The sequence below is a fragment of the Halichoeres trimaculatus genome, unplaced genomic scaffold, assembly GCF_033239565.1.
Source record: "Halichoeres trimaculatus isolate MK-OKI-2021-1 unplaced genomic scaffold, fHalTri1.1 fHalTri1_scaffold_1, whole genome shotgun sequence".
NCBI classification, from domain to species: domain Eukaryota; kingdom Metazoa; phylum Chordata; class Actinopteri; order Labriformes; family Labridae; genus Halichoeres; species Halichoeres trimaculatus.
In genome coordinates this window covers 41,658,630-41,673,661 of record NW_027437179.1, presented here as the reverse complement: position 1 = coordinate 41,673,661, position 15,032 = coordinate 41,658,630, and the positions used below count along the sequence as shown (strand labels likewise).

At 40.0% G+C, this 15,032-nt stretch overlaps 1 protein-coding gene across 1 annotated transcript; it reads right to left on the bottom strand.

Moving 5' to 3' along the window:
* Window positions 1–9,265: 9,265 nt before the first annotated feature.
* elf3 (E74-like factor 3 (ets domain transcription factor, epithelial-specific)) lies at window positions 9,266–11,750 on the bottom strand. The gene is given in 9 exon segments (XM_074678637.1): window positions 9,266–9,371; window positions 9,461–9,656; window positions 9,753–9,872; window positions 9,959–10,045; window positions 10,126–10,235; window positions 10,322–10,457; window positions 10,563–10,796; window positions 11,323–11,477; window positions 11,636–11,750. Coding segments are annotated over 8 exon segments (1,137 nt in total). The 5' UTR covers window positions 11,471–11,477; window positions 11,636–11,750.
* Window positions 11,751–15,032: the final 3,282 nt, after the last annotated feature.

Sequence of the window (15,032 nt, the reverse complement as noted above, 5' to 3'; positions counted from 1 at the left end):
TGACGGGCTCAGGTGCTTCAGAGCAGTTAGTTAGACTCATAATGATGTAATGGACGGGGAAGAATTCCTTTGTCTTTCTCTTATTGTCGTTTTCTGGAAGGTTCAGTTTCTCTTTGGCCGGCGTTTCTGTCCCTTTGTGTCTGCGGACTGAAAACATTTAAACTCATCTATCACCCTAGGGTTTCTCTGAGGAGTTCACGCTGAGGTATCGTGGTCTGAGGGACGCCCTCAGAGTCAAATTTATGGAGAAGAGGTGTGAAATCACCTGCACGTGACACAACTGCAGGCACCAAACTCAGAGGGAGGAGGGAGCTGACAAGTGGAAATATTTAATCAACACAAACCAAAAATATCTACAGAAGAGAGACAGCGCCACAGGTCTGGTCTAAAAATATCTGAAGAGCTAAAACCTGATGTTTCTCCAGCGTCCGCCTGAGGCTGGCTCCAGACGTACGAAGAAGTCAAACACACCAAAAAAAAAAACACAAAAAGAAAAAAAAATCATTGTCTCCCATCTGAATTGCTAGTTTCTGTACCAGCACACACAGTACGGGGGCTGGTCTTCTTTTCTAACTCAGTGGTTTACAGCCGTGTTTCCCGAAATTTTCTTCAGGTGACCCACTTTTTTGAAGGGAATAAGCCACGGCGACCCAATCCAAAATATGTCCAATCTGTGAACCAGTTGACAGAATAACTGTGCTTTAATCATGTTCCTGCATCATCTTACATTTATTTATTTATTTTTATTTATTATATTTATTTTATTCTTTTCTAAAATAAAAATTGATACAAAGGAAAAGAAATAAAAGATCCCCAAAACTGAATGAAAAGGAGCAGAAAGAAGAAAACTCTTATTGTATCTGCCCCTTCTTTCACAGGATACAAATCAACAATCACATGTCAATAATATTAAAAAATTACAAAACAGACCATCTGCAGGCAAACATGCCTTTTAACACATCAGTCTTTTCAAAAAGAAAAAAAGAAAAGAAAAAAAGCCAAAAAAAAAACCAAATTTTTCCCCATTTATGCCACTCAAGCATGACCTTATTTAATTTCACTGTATTTCTGAGAAACCTGGATTTGATCATTATTGAATACCCCGAATCCTTTTAATTTATTACAACTTTGTCTTTTTTGAAATCTTGAAGGTTAATTGGTAAAAGTTTTTTGTGAGTCTTGTATAAAATCTGTAACATTCCATAATCGACTTACTCACCAATTTCTAACAAATTCAATTTAAGAAATAAAGGGTTTGAAGGACTGGTTTACTTGCTTCTTGTATTAATTCTTATTGCTCCCCTTTTTTTTGTTACATCTTTTTTACCAGCCAACAAGCTGAACATATTTGACAAATGCATTACAGCATTGTTGGGCTTACACTCTGAAAATACCTACATTTTCACTAAGGGTTAGCCTGCTTGCTTTTCAGGATTGTATCCCAGTCACGTGGTATTCAGGACAAGATATTAAAATGTGATGTTCACTTAAAATAAAGGTAACAGCTCAGTCCATGCCTCTTTTTCAGCGTGACGTCACTGTAAAGCTGCAGAAATGAGCTGTAACAGCTCGTTTCTGCTGCTGGTGCCGGTCCAAGGTCCAGCAGACTTTAAACTTAAAGAGGTTTTAAATCTGGCTTCAAATCTTTCTTTTGGAAACTAGCAATCAAAGTAATCAATGGGTCAGCTCTTTCATATGTGTGATGGTGACACAGTGACAGTGTTTTCCTCTGATGCTGTGAAACAGTAGGAAACATACGGTGGTTTGCCTTTGGTTGTTTGAGTAGCGCCACCTCATGGCTTCAGACTTTTGGAAAACAGTTACATGTTTCCAGGTACAGTAAACATTGTTGATGACCCTTAACAAAGAAAACATGACCAGCTATGACGGTGTGAGGAGCCAATCATCAGTAAACAAATCAGCAAGGGGAGACTTCTTCTGGTTAAGGAAAGAATGAATTTGGTGCAAACATTTTGAAAACTAATTTGGTGACCCATGAAAAAATCTCTGGCGACCCACCTTTGGGTCAGGACCCAGACTTTGGAAATGACTGGTGTAGAGGATATTAAGATTGTGAGTTCACCCAATCAGAGGCTCAATTAGAGACTCTAACACCAAACGCAAATCGCCTGTAACGCGCGGCGTGAACGCTTGAGTCTGGATGCTGGACTATTTTAACAAGCTGAGGGGCTGATGTGTGTCACTGCACATGCAGAGCAGAGAGCCGTTCATTTAAAGAGGAAAGCCCAAAAGAGCGTCTGAAAAACAATGAGCTGTGGTTTCATCATGACAGGAGAGTGTGTGAAAGCTTTGGAGATCACCATCAAGGTCTGCTGCCTCTCCCTGGTAATCCACCTCCACTGGCCCTGCCTGGCTGTTCCCTGAGACCTCATCCTCCACCCCCTGAACCCCCGACCCATGTTCCCGGAGGTCTCCCTGGGGATAATGAAGGGGTGGAGGAAAGAGAGGAGCACAGAGAACTTCCATCTTTTCCCTGGCTCTGTCCCTGCCCCGCTCCTCCCTCCTCTCTGTCAGGCTCAAAACTCCACTGAGGAAAACACAATTTAATAACTTCTTTATAAATGTGATCAGTTACCAGGGAAAGTAATCATTGTGTTTCTTTTTTGATGCACCTTTAATTTTGCTAAAGACGTCAGTTTTTGAGCAGGTTTTGCTCTGGGACATAATGCTCACGTCTGTTTTTGTCTTTTCCATCTGACGCTGAAGCAGTGTCTGTTTACTCCCATCCTGAAAACGCCAACGCTCCTGATTTAGGAGGGATGCTTCCACTTTCTAACCCCGATTTGTAATTTCTCCAGATTAACCCCTTATTTTGAAGTCTGCTCCTGTCATCACTGAAATTTTTTCCAAGTCAAAACAAGTCGTCTATGTGTGCCTTATATTTTAACCTGGAAAAGCATCCACCCCTCTCCATGGAGTTGGTTTGATCCAAAGACACTGCATGAGATCCTCTCTGGCTGAGGTTACACAGACACACACAGGTAGCTGTGTGAGATTTGTAGCTGAAAAGTTGACTTTAGCATCAGCTCTTTGTTAAATACATGTCAACATGGTTGTTCTCATCGTTACTTGTGTGTTTGACGCTGGAGGACACAAACCTCCTCCACCTGTCACTCTGTGAAGAGTCAGAACCACTGTTTGCTCAGTTAAACCTCTGCCTTTGATGTCAGATAGCTGATCAATGACTAAGGCTGTCAGCCTCCATGTTCAGGTCTTCACACACTAGTTTTTTTTTTTTGTTATCTTGCTTTAATTATCCCTTCACTCTCTCCAGCGTGTGCTCGCTGCGTGAGAACAGCTGATAAGAGATCACGTGTGCCGTGTCTGAGACACTCCTCAGGTTGACCCTTTTACCTCAGCTTCTGACGGGAAGTCTTTACAGCTCTGGGTTTATGACTTTACCGAAAACACTAAACACACTTATGGATTTATGGCTGCTCCGAAAACTGAAGGCTGTTACAGTGACGACAACCAAGATGAGATTATCCGCCAGGCAAAGGCCCCGGATGGTGAGGAGAAAATAGAGTGTGTTTTTAAAACCTGGAAGATCTGAGGCTGTTAAGGAGTTTTTTCTCCTAGATTAAAAGGCCCTTTAATTTTATTTGTCACCAATTAATGTTCAGGATTTGTCCTTTAATTAATTTGCTCCACATTCAACACAGGAAGAGCCTTTTTCACTTTCATGTTGACTCAGCAGCCAGATGTTTTCAGGTCAAAGCCCCAAACAGCCAGGGGTTTCAGACCATTTTGACCCATTTTTCTTGGGACCCACAAAATATTCTACCAAAGAAAGAGAAGACTCTCCTCTTTCATATTCCAAAAGAAAGTTTGTTTTTTAACTTTTCTTCATTTTTAGTGATGGGCAGTAGAACGTGGACTGCTTTCACCAAAAAAGGCCAGTTTTTGACCAAAAAATGAAGAAAACGACTGATGCTAATATTTTATCTTAGTGACACCTCAAACATCTGAACAGTGGCTTCCTCCTTTAAAAGAAACAAAACCAAGCGAAATGAAATCAAAAAACAAAAATAACAACCTTGATGCTAGCGTTTATAGGAAATTGCACCAATGTGCTAGCAGTTAGCATCGGTACATCTTTGGTTTAGAATTTCAACTTTTATCACAGTTACTCTCTGTCAACAATACTGAGAACTCCAAATGAAAGAAAAGTTGTGTGCAGGCTCAAAGCTGGCGACATAACTACGGCAAGGTTCCAAACAACTTAAAACATTGCTCCAGCCACTAGAAGGCCTACTTGCTAGGCGCCACCCTGTTGGTTGTGGCTGCCTGTTACAGCAGCTCCCTGGTTTGTCCATTTCTTGTAATTTTTTTCATCTCTTTTTCATCATTTTTGCATTTGGAGTGGGTCATTACTTTGTGTGGCTCATTTGTTGGTCATAGATACCAAACTGGTTTTGTCCAGTTTTACTACTTTTTCTCCTGTGTTTGTCTGGAGATCCTACATGTAACAATTGCTGCACTGTTTACATGTGAAATCAGCTGTTAGCAGCCTGTAGCATGTCAAAGCTAACTGGTGCTAGGCCAGATGTTTCCCCACAAGGTGAGGATAAGGAGGTGAGGACAATGTGCTGGTTCTCAGGTGTGAGCTAAGAAGTGACGACATGGACCTGTCCTTCCATCCATCGTTATTGGGAACGTAAGATCTATCTCCAATAAGATGGACGAGCTAGCTGTGCTAACCCAGCAACAGAGGGAAAACCAGAAGGCAGAGTAGCATCATGCTATTCACAGACATGGCTAACAGAGCTAACAGCAGACACCAAGGCCACATGTGAAGAGCTTCACCTGCTGTGAGCAGACAGGATCCAGGAGACAGAGACTGAACAGACTGCTGAAGAAGCTCAGTCCTGGACCCTGTGGAGGTGGAGGCTGGCTGACTGGACAATGATGGACAAGCTGTCAGCATCTATTTTCTTAAGGAGCTTTTTATACTTTCTAAACACTTTCTTACTTTGGTTTTCTCGATTGCTGCTGTGATTTCTCCTGAATTTCCCCTCAGGGATAAATAAAGTATTTTCTATTCTATTCTTTTTGGAAACCATGGACGCATTGTGTTTGGGTTTATTACTTTTTTTTTTTTTTTAATAAAGTTTGAGGCCCAGAATTTTTGTTACATTATCAACCAGTTATTGCATATTAGACTTATTATATATATTTTTTTCTTATATTCTGGTTTAGTTATCACAGTTTGGGTTGTTGTCTCGGGCACTTACATCATCCCGACACAGGAGGTAGATTCAAAACATATTCATTAAACTAAATAGCAACCAAGAAAAAATTCCTTTAACAACATTTATTCTATCGATTTTTTAATACGATATAAGTTGAAAGTTAATAAACTTTGCACGTTAGGGGGTATTTGTCAGAAAAAAAAAAAAAAAAAAAAAAAAAAACATTTCACCTTGACTGCAACTTCTACAGAAAGGTTACAGAGTTTATACGTACTGTTACATACACAGTATGACAGAGTGAGTCTGCAGATTAAACAGTAACAGTGTGTATGACTCTGTGTGTGTGTATGTGTGTGTGTGTGTTCAGTAAAAATATGCTCCTCCCTCTGTGGAATTATTCTGGCACACATCGAAACGTTTCCAGTAAAGTACGTGCTTCACGCTCTGACCTGAGGCCAAGTTTACCTGCTCGACAGGTATGTTGACCTCAAAGAAGGTGCATGCGTGCGCGTGTGTATGTGTGTGTGCGTGTGTGTGTGTGTGTATTTTGGCAGTCTTCTGCTGGTTTCCAGATTACCACTGTTAGAGGAAAAAAATGAGGTTTTTAACTGAGGTTTTAATAAAGTCAGAGTAATGTCGTGACTAAGTTCCTCCAATCATTAACTTTGTGTCAACAGGAGACAGAAATGTTCCCGTCAGATTTTAGTTCTTAATGTTGATAAAAAAGGGGATTGAATTGTTAAATTAATCATTAAATGAGATACAACAGTTTATGTAAGCATCACTCCAGTCAGATTTATTATTCATCTTCTTTTTTTGGCAATCGTCATCTTTTTACTATCGTAGTTTCCTCTTAGAGATAAATACAAACTTTATGATGGATTCAAAAACAACAACACCAACAAAACTTAATCATTTTTACTTATCATGGTCATCATTAAACAATAATAACTAACATTTGTCATTGTTATCATCACCATCATCACATCAGGAATTCATTGTTGTGCTGTTTTCCCGTTCGTTCACCTCAACAATGTTTCGTCAACTTTTTGTCGCTGAATGTTTTGAGAACCTGAACCAACCTTCAGACAGCACCCAAACATCTCCAGTTTTAGGTTTCAGCAGACCTGAGTAGCGGATTACCGAGCTGGATCCAGAGACCCGGCACCTTAAAGCTAAAGTAGAGTCAGGAACCAGAAACCAGCAGAGTGTCTGCGGGCCGGGTCAGAGCCGCTGAAGGAATTTAGGGATATCAGTGAAGTCTAAGACCGGCTGGACACACATCTGTCAGAGAGCACACACACACACACACACACACACACACACACACACACACACACACACACACACACACACACACACACACACACACACACACACACTCTCCTTCATGCCTGCTGACTTTCACACAGTGTTTGTTGCTTCTCGCTTCGTTTGCAGACCTTCATGCAGGTCTCAGGTAGCGTGATGCTCTCAGGTGTTCAGCTGCTTGTGTGTGTGTGCCAGGTAACAGGTGAGGTTGTGTAATTCTGCCACACAGTGAAACTATCCCAGAGAGCAGGTCCCACCGGTTCTTTTTGGTAGTCTGGGGCTGAGGGACGGTTTTAATGAGGAGTCAGGTCGGACTGAGTTTATAAAACACATGTGGTCTCACTGGGACTCCAGTAAAGTCTATGGATATAATCTATCTATCTAAATACTGCAATGACTTCATTTTTATTTGAAGACGTATGTTTGATGCATGCAGGTCTGCTGGTTGTACCCAGGGTCTCTAAAAGTAGTCTGGGAGGTCGAGCCTTTAGTTATCAGGCTCCTCTTCTTTGGAATAACTTACCGGTTGGGGTCCAGGGAGCAGACACGGTCTCAACCTTTCAGAGTAGACTTAAAACTTTCCTTTTTGATAAAGCTTACAGTAAGAGCTGGATCAGGTCTGAACCAGCTCTTAGCCAGGGAATGGCCTGCTGGTTTCACCTTAACCGTCGCCACAACGCCAAACTGTCTAACATGAGTCTGGTTCTGTCCGAGGTTTCTGCCCATTAAAGGAAAGTTGTTCCTCTCCATTGTAACTTGCTAAATGCTGCTAAGTCCTGTACTCATGGTGGATTAAGATGAGATCAGACTCCTTATCTGGTCTTGATGTTGGGTTTCTGTTGATCAAACTTTACGAACATTAACGTGTCTAGACCTGTGAATGTTTTTGGGAAGTCTTCAGATAACGTTTGTTATGGTTTGGCGCTATACAAATAAAGACTGATTGATTGATCGATCTTAATAAGCAACTTGCAAACTTTTTTTTTAAAACACCCTGTCCTCTGTGATATTAATGGATCTGGAGTTTGTTGCAATCGACTTAGAAATTGTGTAATTTGTAAGACGTAGAATGACTGAGGCCCTGACGCAGATGAAAAAACTCTTTCCTGTAGAATGTGAATCATACTTTCTGTTGGTTAACTATTCCTTTTCATTTCTGTATTTATTTCATTGTACTAAAATCACCTTGGACAAACTACCCAAAATGCATTGCCAGGGTCATTTCAGGGATTTTGAGTCCTTCTGCAAAGCTGATGGTTAAAATGAGATGAAAATGTTACATTATGATGAGATATCTATCTATCTATCTATCTATCTATCTATCTATCTATCTATCTATCTATCTATCTATCTATATATATATATATATATATATATATATATATATATATATATATATATATATTTATAAATTTATATATATTTATATATTATTCTTTATGTACCCAAATACCAATATGGATTTTAGAGAAGTGTATTCACTGCATCTTAATCTGTATAGATAATCTGATAATCTATAGAATATATCTGCGTTCATAGCTTTTATTTATGTTTCAAGTATCACAGTACCCCATCCATCTGTAAACAATAAATCGCACAATTTGTCCTTATTTATGAATAACTGTAGTTTCTCTGTACATAACACTATATATATATATAAATGCATTACAACACAGCTCTTCTACTGCTTTTCTTAAATTTAGATAATTGATGTCTGTAATATAATCAAAGACTTATAAAAAGCAACAGACACTAATTTTTGCTGACATTTATGTTAATATTGGTTGAGATGTAAACATCTGATGAATGATGAGCTTGGTAGTAAAAAATGACAAGTCTTCTGTTTGTTTAAAAGAAAAAAAATCTAATTTATGGTGACTCATGATCCAATCTAATTAATGTGATCATTGCAGTTCATATATAACATTAATAGGGAAATTCACTTAAACACTCTGTAACACCACACACATAGACCGTAGTCTGGGATCAGCTTAACTGACTGTTAATCCTTCTTTAATGTCTTCCTGTTTGGGATGAACAAACAAATAAATAAAAAACATGGCTTTAAAAAAGTACAAAAAATGACTTAATATAGATTTAAGAAAACAAAAGTTTTCACAAATATAGGGGTATAATTATTTCCCTCTGAATTTAATCATAAACAATCACAAAGTGTTCATATTGATTCACATAGATGAGTATATTTTAAATACATGATAAAAGCATATTTCAGTGTGTAAACAGACTTTAAAATAAGTGATACTGATAGACATGGAGTGCACATCATTACTGACAAAACATGAAGACACATTCATCAAACATTCGTCTTTTTTTTTTACTTCACAAACCAAACTTCACCTGGTAACCACGGTAACCATGCTAAACACAGGTACCAAAAACAGGCGCCTCCCTGTACGACCTGTAAACCCAACAGACTCCACACAAAAAGACGAAGAAAACACAAATATCAGAGCAAACTGCAGTACGTTTCTTTCCTGCCGCTTCGACAGAAACTCACGAGTATCAAAAAAAAAAAAAAAAAAAAAAATCAGTGTTCATTTACGTCTCTGTGGTGACAGCAATCAGAAACACACTGTACAACGTTAATAATGGTTCATAAAACCTACGAGAGCCAAAAACACTGGCTTACATTTTCTGCAACACCGTCCCTCTGAGAGGAAGTTTGTGTCTTAAACATTTAAAGTTTGTTTTGCACAAATCACGTTTCTTTGATTCCTCGCTCAGACGCCGATCTCCTCCATTTTCCAGCCGCTCGAGTTCTTCCCGAACTTATAGACGAGCCTCCTGCCGTCCACCCGCTCCAGGATGTCCCTCTTATAGTAATACCTGTGAAGGAGAGAAGGCGGGTCAGTTCGTGCTGGTTAGAGACGCGTAGGACCGATCACGTGGCGGCCTCCAGCGGCTGACGGACTCACCTCATGGCGCGGCTGAGCTTCTCGTACGTCATGCTGCTGTTCTTCTTCTTCTGGCCCCACATCTGAGCTACGGCCTCAGACTTCAGGAACTTAAAGACGCCTTCACGACGGTCCTCCCACTTCATCAGGCCCTGGTTCCTTTCAGGGTGGATGAGGATGTCTCTGATGAACTCCCAGAGGTGAGTGCCGCGAGGAGCTGCGCACCAAACAGAAGGCGAATCAGCTTATCAATGCAAAGTGTGACAGGCGGCGTTTTAAAGTCTGCTTTGCATCGAGAACCATCTCTCCTCACCATGTTTGTTTTTCTTTGGGTTAGCATAGAAGCTACCGCTGCTCTCCCTGTTGACTTTAGGAGGTCGGCCTCGGGGCCGCTTCAGACGGGACTCGCCTTTCTCCGTTTTAACGTGGACTTCTGCCAACACAACGAAAGACAGTGAGAAGTTAACCCAAGAGAAAACAGAAAGTAAAAAAGAAGTTTGATTCTTCCTCTTTACTCACTTGTAATAGAGGGGTAGGAGAACTCTGGGTCGGACTCAGAGCTGCCGGATTCTGGTGAGCCCAGGTTTGAGAAGCCAAACATGCCGCCTGGAGACGAGAGAAGACAGACGTTAAACATCAAGTCCAAGAAGAGAAATCTGAACAAGAAGCATAAAGAAAACACTCACTGTTCGACGAGGAGCTGAACTCGCTGTCGGACTGATTATCGGACAGGTACTCGGAGTCTCCCCAAGGCGCCATGGGCTCCAGAGACAGACCGCTCAGGTCGTACTCCTCCCTGAAGTCAAAGTCTCTCCTGCTGTCGACTCCTTCATCTGTCGGCAGATCACAGCGAGGGTTAGCCAAACGTTTGAACCCAAAAACGTTTCACGCTAGTTTGCAGAACACTCACTTTGACCGAACTTGATGGTGCTGAGCAAAGGGAAGCTCAGGTTGTCCAGGAAGTGGTCCAGAAGCTGGCAGGTCTCGTTGAGTTCTGGTCCAGAAAAGCTCTGCAGCTCTGAAAGAAACAATGAGATGTTGGATCGTTGGGGTTGGACGGTCTTGTTTCTCATTTCAAGTCAACCAGTGACGTCATGTGAGTGCTGTGAGAAGCTTCCTTTACCGTATTTAGTCTTGTGCTCTTGTAGACCCTGGTGAAGCTGTAGTCCCAGCTGTGAGCCAAAGACCCCCATCATCTGGTCCTGGGTCATCGTGCAGAGGCTGGGACCATCCATGGTGCAGCAAGACAGACTCACTCTGCTGGCGTCAAACTTTGAGCTCTCCACGTGGTCGCTAATCCACTGGAGGACGTTTTCTGCGCTCCAGGAGTGTGGGCTGATGTGTCCGTACCACTCACCTGCAGACAGAGCAGAGGTTAGAGCTCATAAGGGGGTCATCCTGAGATCTAAAACCAGACTTTAACGCTCTTCTATAAACTGAGTGTTTCATTGGTTTGATAAATTTGTTGGTTTCACTTCCGAGGTGAACGTGTCGGGCTGTGTGACGGTGACACAGGTCATCAGTCTGTGAAGGTGTCTCTGAGGTGAGCCAAACAAAGCCGGAGCTGTTAGATCTCTGAGGTGGCTGCATTCTTCAGTCTGACCGTTAAAGCCGGTTAAACGTTAGCTCGCTGGTCAATGATTGAACGCACAGAGACTGAATGAGGTCAAAGCAAAGTTCAACACGCTAATGGTGTCGCTGACGTCTGACAATAAAGGATGGTGTTTACTGTGAGATTAGACTTCAGCTGAAACCAAAGACGAAACTCAGGCTGGATTATAAAAGAGGCGGGACTGAGGTGTTTGGTTTGAGTCCCTCAGACTACAGATGGTTTCTAACAGATCTGAATCTATGAAAACTGAGACTTTCTCTTATTTTCTTACCGCCCATGCTGGAGTTGTATGCTTGGTTGCTGCTCTGCAGGGTGGTGATGCTGGGCAGCACGTTGGCCGGCTGCAGCGCTACCTCGCCGTTCTGGTACATGGTGAGGTTGGCGCAGGTCAGCACGCTGCTGAGGCACGGTGACGACATTGAGACTCTGGGATATCCAGGAGAAATAGTCCAAAGGTGTTTTAGAATCAGAAAAAGTGTCTTTCAGAAACATTCGCTCGTGATGAACGTGCATGAAATGACGCTAACGTTGGTGACCTAATGTGAGCTACACTCCATCACAGTTATCCAGCTGACTTTGCTCACCTGTGTGCAGCAGTGTGGTCCACGCTCTGATGAAGGACGACGCTCAGACCTAGGATAATCCTCTGTGTCAGGATGAATGTTTGCAGACCTCTGTGTCACTCTGAGCCAGAGATGCACCTGCTTTTGCTTTTAATACCTGAACTGAGCTTTATAGCCTGCATGGAGAGGAGAGGAGGGAGGGGGGTGGACTCAGGTGAGTTCAGGGGAATTCCACCTGAAGCTGGCCACACCTCCTCTGCTCCTCCACTTTCCCGAGAACTGGATTAGCAAAACAAACCTGCCTCCGCCTCTCTGAAACCTTTTATTTCATGAAACACCATCAGACTGAGTGAGGCGTGTTGTTTCTTTTATTTTATCGCTGTGGAAACAAAAACTCTTATGAACACCTGGGTCAATGAGTCTCATGAAGAATCCTGGAAGTGGAGCAGTGTGTTTGAATAAACATCTTTTGAATTCATTTATTGGGTTAATCTAAGGTTAAAGATGTGTTATAGAGCTGCTGTGTTGATTGATTTATTAAAGAGGTAATATAAACTGTGGGTGTGAGGCGGTGTGCCGTCAATCAACTTGAGCTGATGTTGAAATGATCAGGGTCTATGAGGAGCTGTTTCTGAACTGAGCAAACTTTATTTCCCTGATGGGTAAAAACCTTACAGGGGGGAGGGTCACAAAAGGCCTGTTAGTCACATTTCGTAAAATAGCTGCACACACACACACACACACACACACACACACACACACACACACACACACACACACACACAGTGATATCAGCAAAGAGACGCTTTAACCAGAGACTGACAACAAGATAAGACTTCTTCATCAAGATAGATTTCAGCAGCACTTAGATAATACCTCATGATAACAAACTAAGCATCTATATATATATATATATATATATATATATATATATATATATATATATATATATATATATATATATATATTAGTGCTGTCTAGTGATTAAAAAATAATAATCGAGTTAATCACATGTCTGTTCTGTGATTAATCATGATTAATCACACATAGTCCTTTGGCTTAATAAAGTTTATAGATAGATATGACGTAAATTTTTGAGCCGTGCTGTCAAATGACTAAAATGTTGAACCAGATCATTTTCAGGGTTGCTGAGTATTTTAATTATATTTCATTTTGCATGAGAAAACAGTGGTGTTAATTAAACACCATTAATAAAGGTTTGTGTTAACAAAAAACTTCTTGAGCTTCTTGAGGAAGCCTTGTACAATGCATCTTAAGAGGCAACTTACAAAGCCTTGGTAGAAACCATGTCCTCGACATTATCCCTGCAGAGTGTGCATGATATTTAATTTAAGTTGACTTTTCCTTTTTTATTTATTGATTAATTTAATTTTTAGAATTTATTAATGAATGTATAATAATTTATTATTTTTTATATATTTAATAATAAATATATTAATTTATTTCATTTATTTATCCATTAACATATTTATGTATTTTTTTATTTTATTTGAATTTTTAATTTTTTAATTTTTTGTTTTTTGTACTCAAATCTAGTTGGACAAAATGCCCAAAATGCGTCCCCAGCAACATTGATTAGGGTTTTGAGTCATTTTGCATAGCAGATGAGTTAACTGATTGAAAATTTTTAATCAGATTAATCATGATGATGGGATAAATCTGATTAATGCTTTAATTTTATATATATATATATATATATATATATATATATATATATATATATATATATATATATATATATATATATATATATATATATATATATATATATAATCTTTGTCTAGTCATGTAAACAGCATTGCAAGTTTATAACTGAGAAATAAATATTTTTAGTTTTAAATATTATTTTTGTATAAATATGAATACGTTACCACAAAAAACACACACCAAACTTTTTATTTTTTTCTGCTGTCTTTGAGGAAACATTTTGTTGGTTTAAAAATAGTTTTGATATTTTTTTTCATTTATTTACTTCTTTATTTACTTATTTCTTTATTCATATTTTTTTCACATTTTTTTAATCTATTTATCTATCTATTTATTTATTTATTTATTTATTTATCTTGTTTATTTTGGGGATTATATTGTTTCTGTGTATGGTTGTGTGTTTTTTCCATTCAATATGAAAAATATTATTTCTCACAACCAACAAACTGTGATATTTTGTTCATTTTCCTTTTCAGTCCCTCCATTTATTGAATGGTTAAATTTAATACCTTTACATCCTTTTAGTTGTTTTAGTTTAAGTGGGTAAAAACACTTGACTCACTTCTGACTTTTACCAGGGTAAACCCTGTCTGGCCATCCAGAACATGCCTGCTTCAGGGAGACCTTACAGTTTTCAGAGAGACAATGATAAACCATGTTCTGCAGGACCAAGGAGATCCTGAACTGTGGAGCAGCTGGAAATCCAGAATCCAGAAACTCCTGGTTCACAGTGGGCGCTGATCAGAGAGGAGCTGAAACAAGTTCCTGAACCAGCTGTTTGAGCTGCTGTTGGATAGAAACAAGTTTTGGTTTCTCATTAAAAGAATTAAAGATAATCATCATTTCTGTTTATATTTTTTAAATTATAGTAGTAACAGAAACGATGATGTCAGAGCTGTGATAATGTGAGGGATGCTCTGAGCGTGTTTTAGTCACAGGAACAGAAACACATACCTCTGCCCTCAGACACACACACCTGAGGTTAAAGACTGTTGTTTACAGAACACTAACAATGACTAAAGGGCACACACACACACACACACACACACACACACACACACACACACACACACACACACACACGAGCAGGTTGTTAGAGGAGTGCTCAGGTGTCATGTTGCACAGAGCTGCTAAAAGTGTCACAGACAAACAGCTGCCGCCTAGTGTTTGAGGGATGAACTGGACCCTCACTTCCTGTTCCACACTGAAGAAACCAAAGCCTGGACTCAAACTGTTCAGTTACTACCAAACCTAAACATATAAACATGTTATCTGACTTAATGTGGAGTATCTCTGAGGTCAAAGTGCTGTTATTACAGTTTTTTGCCCAGCTGTTAATCTCTCTTCACTGGCTCTGATCAAATCCAAAGCTCTTCTTCTTGCTTACAAAACATTGACTAGAACAGCTCCTGCCTACCTAGGATCTACACTCTGCTTCTAAAAGATACTTGGTGCTCCCAGCTCAGCGCGGCTCCAAATCTCTAGCCAGACTCTTCTCCTCTGTTGTTCCCAAATAGTGGAATGAGTAACTTCAGGGGTTCCCGATCTTTACTTTGCCAAGGCCCCAAACAGCATCTGCTTCTGAGGTCCCTCTTTGAAAACCAACAGACAATGCTTCAAATTATGTAAAAAAAAAAAAAAAAAAAGAGATTCAAAGACCTTTATTTGGTCAACATAATTAGAGGTAGAC